The sequence below is a fragment of the Sylvia atricapilla genome, chromosome 5, assembly GCF_009819655.1.
Source record: "Sylvia atricapilla isolate bSylAtr1 chromosome 5, bSylAtr1.pri, whole genome shotgun sequence".
NCBI lineage: Eukaryota > Metazoa > Chordata > Aves > Passeriformes > Sylviidae > Sylvia > Sylvia atricapilla.
Window position 1 is genome coordinate 40,898,478 of NC_089144.1, and position 12,039 is coordinate 40,910,516.

At 33.7% G+C, this 12,039-nt stretch overlaps 1 protein-coding gene across 1 annotated transcript in view; it reads left to right on the plus strand.

Moving 5' to 3' along the window:
* Positions 1 to 12,039, plus strand: part of LRRIQ1 (leucine rich repeats and IQ motif containing 1) — a 104,545-nt gene that overhangs the window by 18,152 nt on the left and 74,354 nt on the right. Inside the window, exons 12-14 of the mRNA XM_066319239.1 lie at positions 3,668 to 3,741; positions 4,041 to 4,134; positions 6,865 to 7,041. Coding sequence (XP_066175336.1) covers positions 3,668 to 3,741; positions 4,041 to 4,134; positions 6,865 to 7,041 — 345 coding nt within the window. The remainder of the gene's footprint in view (positions 1 to 3,667; positions 3,742 to 4,040; positions 4,135 to 6,864; positions 7,042 to 12,039) is intronic.

The window sequence follows — 12,039 nt, forward strand, 5'->3', positions numbered from 1 at the left end:
AACAGAAAAAAAGCTATTTCACCTCTGCTGCTTTTATTAAGTGTTTTCTTGTGGGTTTTACATACAAAGAATGTTCTCGATCAAGGCACAATTGACCAAAGACAATGATGAATATCTTCTTGACTTGTTTTCTGCAGAAATTGGGCTATGAAGATCTGTGCTCTATTTTATAGCAGCTGAGGACACAACTGTTAAGTTAGTTTAAAAAAGACACATATTCTTTTTTCTTCTGTTATGGATAAAGATTTAGGTGTAGGAGAAAACAACCTTGCCTTGTGTAAAGTTAATAAATTTTTAATATGTTTTAAGAGTTCATGTGGAATTTATATTTACATGTAATCCCATTAAATTATGTAACTTTCTAGTTAATGTCTTTTTCATCTAAAAGTTTTACAGCAAGTTGCTAAATGTGTCATTCAGGTAGCCAATTTTTTCAACCTCAGAATAGGCAAAATCCCTCATAAAATTTGTTTCAATATGGTATTAATAAGACAAAATTATTTTTTTTAATATCTCTTGCTTTTCACTGAGATAACCTAAGTGACATAGACAAAAATTTAATATTTAAAAGGTATGCAGTCTTCTGCAAAAGTTCCTTTTTATTTTGGGAAAATGGTTTGGCCCGAATAAAAGTTGTGAACATGTTGCTCCTATGATTTTACATCTAGATGCACATTATTCCTAAAAGGCTTATAACAGAAATTATAAAAAATTGGCTCTTTCTTAGCATGCATTGTTCTCTCAGCTTAAATATATATGGTATCTCTGTTTTTAACTGATTTTCTCAGATATTAGACTTGAGCTTCTTGCAAGCCATAATGTTTTGAGAATTTGACCACTTTTCCAGAATTATTATGACAAATCTAGATGTCATTGGATGTTGAAATTAGTCATTAATGAAAAAAACTATACCAATATATAATGGTTTTCTCCATCCTATCATTACCAATCTAGATTTTTTAAAATAAATTTCAGTAATTCTTTGCTGGTGATAAGTTTATCTTTAAGTATGTGGCATCATGGGTAATGTACTTGAAGTACTGCCTACTAGAGTATTCAACGAAGTGAGGTGGCTACATGACAGTTTTCTTATATTCTGTGTATTTACTGTTCATAAATATGGTGATTATTGCAAACTGAACAGTAATTTAAAGAATGAAAAATAAATCTGGTCTTTACCTAAAGATCTAGAGTATGATAAATTTATTTTAGTTATTTTTCACTGCTTCCTTCTAGCCACTTACTAACATTGACGCTAATTTTTCTGGGGAAAAGCAGTTGCACAGCAGGATTTAGACCATCTTGAGCAGCAACTGCTATTTATGTTCAGAAACAGAGTCTTTATTTTCTCTGATGCATACTTGCAACTATTAAATCTTGTTTTCTGATATAGCCACATAAACTACATAAACCCTATCTCTGACCTGGTCTGCTAGCTCCTTAAATGGGAGCAGAAAAAGGAAGCTATAGCTTGCTTTTTTGTGAATATCTTTTACTTTTGTGTCTTCTTTGTAATTTATATCTCTCTTATGCCCAGGGCTAATGTGACAAGGTCAAGTAGTATTAAGTTTTCAGTAATGTCCTTTGTCTTTCTGGTTTGAATTTTCTTAGGAAAAAAATTAACAAAGAATGTCGGTAAAGGGAAAGCTATAGAATGACGGAGAAATGTTTTAACTCTCATAATGCCAATGGCAGGCAAGGACAGTCCGATAGACAATTTCTAATTCAGCACAGCATATGCTGATAAAGATCCAGAGAACTCATTATAAATAAAACCCCTGCATTATCTTTTGTCCCTTATACAAAATATGACGTTTGTTTTCTGAATATATGAACATATAGTCATGAATTTTCAGATTTTGCAGCCATACTATTAGCCAGTAAAATCTATGATGCTATTTGCTGTGAATATTGAATATATTTATGTACTATTGATAAATGACGAGAAACTAAAATGATGAAATTTGTCGTACTATATACAGATCTACATGTAAGGCTTAATGATATAGAGTATATCTTGTTCACTGTTATTTGATTCCATGGGAAACTTCCATAGCACAAAAGAAATACAATTAATTAAAATTAGAACCAGGACGACTTTACAATGTAGTTTGAGAAAAATGGAAGTATAGTGGCTCATACTCAGTTGTCTTTATATCTGTTTCTCTGAATTTACTCTTAAAATGTTAGGTTGTTGTATAGAAATACTTCTCAACTGAATGTGGAATTTTGTTTTTCTCTTTTGAATTTGCTTATGTTTTCAATAAGGTTAAATAATCTTCAACCAACATTTACTCCATAATGAGTGCACCAGAATAAAATTCAGCTTTACCTTTATAACCATAGGTTATAAAGCCTATGCTGGAAACACAACGTAATCATACATTTCAGCAACAAAGATGCATTTTGTTTCTCTCAACAATTTGGAGTACGTTTTATTTTTTGGTAGGGTCGTATTTCAGACAAAAATAATTCTGGTTTATACCTGTCAAAGGCATTACACCCTCGGATAATACTGCTTTCTATGAAAATTAGCAGTTACAAACTGACCACATACAGTGCCGTTTCTGTTACCATTTTCTTGTTTATGCTAGGGCCTTTCCTTTACCGAGATGAAGCATGTTACCTAAACATGTATTTCTTAAAAAAAGGTATAATCGTATACTATGTGCTTAAACATTCAAGTTTTAATTGATAATTTGGATTCTTTGCATCTTGTTTTTTACCTTTTCCTGCCTCTTTCATATTTAACATAAACCAAGATAAACTTTAATCTGAAAGTTAATATGTGGCAGTAGTCTGGCAACTGAACAAACCATTCAACATTCATTCTTGCATCAATGAAAGTTTGTAAGCAAAGAAATAACACTGAGCCTTAATCCTTTAGTAGTAGCAATAACACAAATCTTACAGTCCCAATCCCTTTGTACAGATGAATGTCAACTCGGTTTCTTTACATTTACTCTTCAATACTGCAAACAAGAATTTTGTCCTGTCTTTAGGACTGCTTTGCTGCATTATTGCTCAAGAAAAACTCTGATAATGCAAGAAAAGTAAATACTCAATTCCATAGCTGTCTCAGTAATCAGAATCTATTTGACACAATCTGACAGAAGTTGTAAAAGGGAAAGCACTAAAAATATATTACAGGATAGTGCAGCCTGACCTGTTGAAAAATACATCCATGACAACAGTTATGCTAGTTTTAGGATCTAGGAAGTAATGAGCTGATTGGAGAAGAGAAACAACCTGATAAGAAGTTGAGAAGTGAGGAAAGAAGAAAGAAGCCAAGCAATTTTTTTTTTCCTCCAGAATCAGGACCTTCTATTGATAGCATTCTAGTTATGGTGCCTAAAGAAAAGCCAGGTGATTTGTGTAAATTTTATAAGATTTCAGATCTTCAGCACTAAATGCAGAGAACAGAATGAAATATTTATCAGAAAAAACCCATTAATGAGAAAATATTAAAAACTGAGGTGCTGAGAAAACTAAAAAATACTTTCAAGTTAAAATTTCAGTAATTCCTAGTATCTTGGATTAGATAAATGGGAGTTTTGTTATATAAATTAGTAAGTTTTTGTACCTGCAAAAGATTCTGGTGCCTTTCTGTTTATGAACTGCTGTTTAAATTTAATTTTCTAAAAAAATTTTTCTCTTTTATTCTTAGATTAACTGACCTTGTGCCTTTAAAATCATTTGTATTTTTGGAAAAGCTAGATATCAAAAATAACTGCTTGTCAGGTGAGTTGTGTTAAAAAAATATAAAAAAACCCATTCAAATAAGAATTTCTGAGTTAAATTTTAAACTGACTTGAATGGGACTGTTCCCATGTACTTAGAAGAGACATTTATACAGAAAATATACAAATATTTTCCAAACAATAATGTTACAGATGTTGATTGAAACTATATTGTATAGATAGCAGTCTTGCTTTTAAGACTGCATGATGTTGGTACATTTTACTTTAATGTAGGAATTTATGGGAGATAAAATGGTTCTGCATTCGGACATATTTAGGTTTCTTTCTGCTATACTACAGATCTTAAAGATGTCCATACATGGTTTAGTGGCTGCCATAAACTAAAGGAGTTGTCATTGAGTGGGAATCCTCTTCTCCAAGAAAAGAACTGGAGGTAAGGAAAATACTTTAAATTGCTAAATCAAAAATCAAAATCAGACAACAGATTGTTGTATGTGTCTTTTTTAAATAGTAGAAACACTCCCACGTTTAGTCTGAACACTCTCACTGCTGCGACAGGTTCATGTTGCATGTAGCTAGTGAAGGAGTAGTGTCACTTAGAAGAAAAAGTCAGGATGAATGTTTGATTTTTCCTTAGTCATTGAAAATTAGCCTTTTTTTATGCTTTTTCAAATTCCTTGTCTCTATGTCAAAAAATTAATAGCTCTTATAATTATGAAAGAGATGTAAGAGTAATGCTGTCATTTGCCCTTCAGTGATGTATAATACTGGAATAATGATCTGAAAAATCAGAGCTAGTCCTAGAGATTATGATATATATATATATATATAAAATGAGTAAGGTAGAAAATAAACTTGACATACGAAATGATATGCAGTTACCATGATTCCTGAAATGAGTAGTTATATTGGTTTGTAAGCCACAGGAGTAAAATTGCAAATAAATAGATTTTTGTACAATTTTTTGCATATTAGACATAGTTCTTGAGGTATGGCCTCACTAGTGCCAAGTACAGGATCATTGCCCCAAGTCTTGCTGTCCAGACTAAAGCCTAAAAAACCAAAACCACCCTTATGTTTATATCTTCCATTTGAAGATTTTTGTACAAATTTAGGATTACTAACCAAAAGAAAAAACTCAACTGTTTCAACCTTTTAGTTAGAAGTGTTTGAATAGTTTAAAAGATAGCTGTGCAAGTACATTCTTATTGGTTTGTTTGATTTTTAAATGAAGACTTATTTGCACCTCATGGTTCCTGCGGGTAATTTCATTCATAAAATTCTATGACTGTGACAGTGTTTTAAATTTCCATTTCCATTGTTTGAGTTCCTGCTATTTTACAAAACTAAATGTTATTTCACTTGTAACCTAGAAGGAAAATCTTTCTGAATTGAAATTTAACTATGAGAACTGACACTTTAGATTGCTTAAACCAATAGAGCTTTTATGAGTAGACAAGAGATTAATTTGTCTAAAGGATTTTAAGTATGGGATACTATGAAATATGGATTTGCTGAATACAGCAGTGACTGTAACTTCAGACAATATGTTCCAGTGAACTTTATGTAACCCCTTGATACCAACAAAGGAATTAGTTGTAAAATTTCCCAATTGATTTTGTACTTTCATGTCCAGCCAGCGATAACACCAACAAAAGTGAAGTAGTAAGAAATCTCTTTCTAAAAATTAAACCCTGGGATCAGTTTGAGTACTCCTAGGGGAATATGTTTCAATGCTGTAATGATTAATAGAGCCTCTTAAGTGACAGAATATTCACCAGGAAGTTTTCACTAAATGAAATATTGATGCAGCCCTTCACCAGGAGGAACCCAGCTGGAAAATGAGTGTTGAGATCCCACAGCTCTAAAAGACAAAATTTCTATCATTGATCAACTTTGATATGTCACTGTTTTAGTGTATTCAACATCAGCTTTGGTAATTTCTCTCTATATTCAGGAACTGTGATCTAAACCCATAATTTTATTCCAAATGTGCTTCAGATGGTCATAGCCTTCACTAATGGGCAGTAGAGCAGGAAATTTTTCTATTTGCAAAAACTGATGTTCTATTCTGTTATTTGGAATATTATAACATATTAATAGAAACTTTCTCTGATTTTAAACTTAGTGTATGTTTTCTGAGCTCAGTAGTGGTCCTTCACCTTCACAGGGAATAGTCAGGGACTTCCAAAATTTTGAAAACAATACTATCCTTTTCAATAATAGGGGGATTTACACCCTACAATTAGTACTCTTTCAAGAGTTCGTGTTACTTAAAACTGAGTTAATAAAAATATTGAGAGTTGATATAATTTTGCAGTCTTCAAACTTTCAACAAATTTGTTCTGGTACAAGAAATATGTGAAACAAGTTTGCAGTACCAGCTTAGATCTCTAAATAACATAAATGAGACTGCATTGATGATATATTTTTAAATTTCTTTTTTTTTATTTTTGGTAGGGTAAGTTTCTCATACATATTTTTTTCTTACATCAGTGTCCACAGCTGTCCTTTTTATAGCAAGGAAATTTCATCTTTCCTCTCATTCCTTTCATTGACCCAAATTCAGTATTTCAAAAGTAGATTTTCTTTCCTGTCAGGCATACCAAATAGCATGTCAGTCAGTACATGTGGTATATGCAAATGATAAAGGGAGTAGAATTGGTGAGGTTTAGTATTTTGTGCAGTTTTAAAATTTAAATTTTTTGATGTGTCAACAAAATCAGCACTGTGTTGTAATCCTATGACTTAGTTTGCTGTGTTGCCGACTAATTAAATGAATTTACATTTACATAGGTGCCTATGCACGAAGCTGTCAAATTCTCCCGTTGAGGTTTGTGTAGGTAAAATTCTAGCTCTAGTGATTTGAGACTGTTGCCATTGACATTCTTGGTGTCAGTATTTCAGCAGTGTTCCTTATACTAATGAAGTATTAAGAAGTCTTTCTATGGTCTGTGTTTTTTTCTTTATATTACTTTTTAGTTTAAGTATAAAATCTTAGTTAAAATGTTAGCATATGGAATAAGAACAAATATATGTAAACATTTAGAGAACGTTATAACAATAACTTCATTTTTGGTATTGTTACATGATTGTATCAATATAATGGGTGTTTTAGCATAAGGATATTTTCAAAAAACTAATTATGATTTTTTTTCCTAAGGTCTTCCATGTTGGAGGTCCTTCCTAGTTTACAGTTGCTTGATGGTGAAATCTTAACCCATCATACTTTACCCACAGCTGGAAAAATCAAACCATCAGAATTAGGAACTTTTCTGGAACTTTGTCAAGTTCAAATTGAAGAAATCATTCACCTGAAAAAAAAGGCTGCTGAATTTGGGTATGTATTTATGTGGATATAAATTGCATTCAGAAACATTTTTTTATGTATTGTTACAGATGTTCTTGTTGACATATGAATTTTACTTAGGACTTTTTGTCTGGAAATGTATTAGGGGAAGAAAGAGATTAGAATCATTGCCTTCATAGCAAAGTCTGTTTTAGACAGATACTGAGTTATGAGGGCCTTGAATTTTGTTACTTTAAGTTTGAGAAAAAAGGTGGTTCAAAACCTGTAGTTAGTAGTAGTTAAATGAATTCATGCACACAACAGTGCTATGCAGCAATTGTAGCTTAAATCCTGAAAGTTGTGTAATCATATTAAGATGATTTCAAACTTTAACTTAATGAAAAATTTGGCTGTTGGTACAATATGCTCTATTTTTATTTCTGTATTTGTTCTTCATGTGTAAGTTATTCATGTTCTAAATAACTGGAAAAGATTTTCCCTATTTTCTCTTAAGGTAATGAATTAGGTGGATCTGTTTGCAGATCTTTAATTTTGTCGTACTTGCTACCTTTATCACTGTTACCATGGTTAGTTGTCCAGTAACTTCAGCTGAGACCATGCAAGTGGTAGTTTATCACTATACATATGCTATGTTTTATTTGTTTTGTAATGTCTAAATATCTCAAACTTCTCATTTCTGTACTTGGTACTATTACATGATTTTTCCTTTCATAGTTCCTTTTCATTTCCTGGCAGGTTCAGAAAATCCTTATAGTCCTTTGAATATCCAACTCATGTTTTAATTTTTGGAAAAGTAGTTTTTTTGATTCTGCCAGGTACTGAACATTATCCCAGAGCAGGTGAAGCATGTGAAGCATGTGCTGTTTTACATTGTTTTCATTTGAACTTTGCCTTGCATACTTTGTTGTTCAGGAAAAGTAAGCACATTCTTTTCAGAATCTAGCTCTTTTGTGTTTGCATGTGAGTCTGTATATCCATGTTATCTTGTTACTAGCTAACAGTTTATTTCATTGTTGTATTATTGCAGCTTTTACTAAGTTGCAATAAAATCTTCATAGCTCAGAATCAGATCAACTTGAAAAGAGGTTTGTATTAAGAATTAGATTGAAATTAGTTGGGAGAAATTGATATAGTGCATTTTTCTATGACAGATGTAATGTGTAAGTGGCTCCTAAAAGTCATATGTTTCTCCATTAAACCATCAAGATATGTCTCCTCCACTTCTGTGATTTTTGGCTTCTCATTTGCAGGTGGAAAGCTGATATTTCCTAATCTGTTTACAATCCTGAAATGGTGTTCTCTCCTTTTTTTTTTCATAAAAGAAAATAAAGCTCTCATTTTCTATGACTGAGAAAAAATTTTCCATGTCTGATATTTAGACATTTCATTGTTATCCTTTTGCAGAAAAACCCCCAGTTTATAATTAGGGTATAGCTTGTGAGAAAACTGTAGTAAAATCTAAAAACCTTACTTTTTTATACATTTCCACAGGATAGTAAAAAATGAGAGGGAAAAATGATATTCCTAAAATTTATTTTTTTCTTTATTCCACATGAATAGAGATAAAGATAAATAAGAAATGTGTTGGGTTGTCACGCTCAGACCATCCATTAATTATGAATAGTATGTGACTCATGCTACTTTTTGGAAGCTGACTTGTACTACTAATGTCTTTTGTCAGAGACTGGGAGCAGGAGATGGAATGCACACTTACTGCACTTGCAGACCACAAGTATTCAAAGGTAGCTGCTGAGGGGAGGGCTACAGAATCAGACAGGCAAGATGGGAGGACAGGTCACCAGGAACCCTGCAAATTCAACAAGGACAAGTGCAAAGTTCTTTATCTAGGAAGTACGTAAAGAAAGGAGGCCTTCTGCCCACTCCCAGGCTACTTGTTGAGTTGAAGAGAGAAGGCTTTGACTCTGTCCAAGCACTGTTCAGCAAAACATTAGTGTTTTAGCAATGCAGTTTTGGTCACAAATCTAAACCACAGCATTATATGGGCAACTGTAATGGGAATTAATTCATTCCAGCCAGCGATAGTACAACTGGACATAAGGAAAAACCTTTTCAGGGCAGGACAGTGATGAATTGCAATAGGCTGCCCAGAGAGGTTGTACAGTCTTTTTCTTGGAGATTTCCAAAACCTGGCTGGATGAAAACCTGAGCAGCCGGGTCTGGTTTGAGATCTAACCCATCTTTGAAGCAGAAGGTTGAACCAGAGACCTCCTGAAGTTTCTTCAGTTGAGAATTTTTCTATGATTCTATGTAAATTTTGAAAGAGAAACATTTGAAAGAGCCTGCAGATGTTTGAGAAGAGCAGTAGTGGAAAGAGGTAATTATGTAAACATCTCTTCTTTCCTGAATATATGGTTTGGGTGGAGGGAGGGTGGGGAGTGCAGAGCGAGGAGGGTTGTGGATTTTCTAAGCTTTTGAGAATACATTAGTGATCTTTTAAATTGGTAACAATGACATGATTGAAGCATCTTGTATGAAATTTGGTCTTAAAATTAATTTCTTGTGTGTTAAAGCCATCTAGCTTTTATTTTGACTGAAGTAAAATTTATGGATGACTTGAAAACCATTGCAAACTGCAGTTCATAAAGGGAACTCTAAACAACTTGTTTGTATATAAGCCTTAGCAGCATAGCTATTATATGTACATATTGTAGTACTTTGACTGAATTAATGTGACATTGCCAAACAACAGGCCAACAATAGAGCAAAATTTTATCTGTTTCACATCTTCCTAAGTCATGAGCCCCTGTAGGTGCAACCTCAAGTATGTAAACTGCCAAAAATAATCATTGCTTGCTTCCCTAATCTGTTTCATACACCACTGCTGCCCAGTTAAATTCTCTGTGCTGTTTCTTTCCAAAACTTCTCTGTTGTTGCCATGATTAAGAATAAAACTGACTTTAAAATCCAATTTATCTATTATACTAAATGTTTTCTCTCACATAACATTTAGATGACTTGTAATAAGTAATCATGTAAAAAATATTATGGTAGCTGTGTTGTAGCAATTTGTTTTCAGCCATCAGTTATGCTGTTGTCTCGCTAGTGGAAATTGAACTTTATAAATACTATATGTATATTACAGTATTTACAGTATATACAGGAATTTCATAAATGGTGTTGCAAGGAGAGAATATGTCAACAGTAACCTGTTTCATGTTTGTAAAGGACTTTGGTAAACTGCAGTTGAATGTCAGTAATGATGCTTATTGAAGTTTCCCTGACGACATTAGATTTTACCCCACACTATTGCAAACAAAAGCTCACATAAATTGAGTTGTACTATTTGAATATTCTGTGTATTATAACTATGAAAGTCACAGTAGGGGAAAACAAGATGTTAAGCAAGGCTTTAACTAGCACACACTAGCATATGAAGGAGTAGAACATTAACTATGATTTAACTGCAAGGCCAGGAGAAAACTGCCATTCCTGATCAGAACTGGCTTGTTTTTTCCAAGCCTGTCCCTTTTGCCTCTGAGGGATTTGTTCTGCTAACTTGTCCACATTTACTATCTCATTCTGATAAAATTATGCTCTTTAAATAACCAGGCAGTTATTGCAGTTGTAATTGCAGTAGAAAATTCTATACAACATGTATAGCAAAATGTAAAGCAAGCCTCTGCTGACATTTTAAGTAAAGCAAGCCTCTGCTGAATTTCTTAAGTAGCAACATTTCTGCTGATTTTAACTCCATTGGAAGGCTTTTAAGCATGAATAATTTGTCCTTTTCTATATCTGTTAAGTCAGCCTGTGGATGGATCCTTATTCTTTCTAGGTGCTGCCAGTGGGTATTCCTCCTCACCTCTACTCCTCCATTGCCAAGCATTGGATGGGAATTGGTCTAAATTAACCAGGACAGTTATGGATACTCTTTGTGAATTGATGTGGGGACTGAAGTTGTAACAGTCCATAATAAAAGCCTGACTTAAATTTCTGAATAGATTAAAATCTGATTCTACTGCTTCCTCAAAGTTCCTGGAAATTGCTATCACAAAAAGAGAGGTATCCGGTAAGGGGGGAAAAAAAAGATAAAAGCTATGGGTAGGGTTTTTTGTTTGTTTGTTTTTGTTTTTGTTGGGGTTTTTTGTTTGTTTTTTTGGTTTTGTTGTTGTTGTTGTTTTGTTTTTGGGTATTGTTTGTTTGTTTGTTTGTTTGTTTTTTGTTTTTTTTGTTTGGTTGGTTGGTTTTGGTTTTGGTTTTGGTTTTGGGTGTTTGTTTTCTTTTTTTGGTGAAAATAATATCTTGGTCTTTAGTATCAGGGCCGCTAGTCTAGCACATTTATACAGTATTGCAAGACTCATCCCTTGCTCTTCTGGTTTATTCCTTTCTCCCACTGCAAAAGCAGTGGTTATGCTTTGTGGTTCTGCTAAAATTTGCATATGGCTTAAATCACTTTCACTTGTTATGATCAAAATAAAGCCGTGGGTAGCCAGGCAGCAACTGAACATGCAGGAATTTGCTGGTCAAAGCTGAAAGCCATAAAAATGTTGCTGTTGCAAGGTCACCATATTTATCTATATTTCATTGCATGCTAAGCAGCCAGACAATATGGATGCTGGTGCTTCCATAGGATAATTCTGTGGGAAGACAGAGATAGTGCTGAAGGCAATCTTGCCCCCAATATATTGCAGCTATGTCCATTACCAACAGAGTGGGAACAGCCTTGCCCTCACAGCTGTGGGGGTAATAGAAGAGTGAGTTAACTGCTAGGGAATGCAGTTGGCCAGTCTGCTGGCCATGCTGTGAGGAGGGTCATGCAAGGGATAGAAAGGGTAAGATGTTGTATGAGGGACAGACAGGGATAGGTGGCTGTGATAGGGACAGGAAGGAGCTAGCTGGAACTGCAGAAAGAAGAGAGAAGGGGAAAAAGAGCCAGAGCTGCCCATGGGAGGCTACATAGAAAAGGTGTGAGACTTCACAACAAGGTGCTGATGCTTGAAGCCTTCTTCAGTGTCAGTTGTACCTCCTCCGTCATAATTCCATTCTTGTTTTGTTTTGGTGCCAATA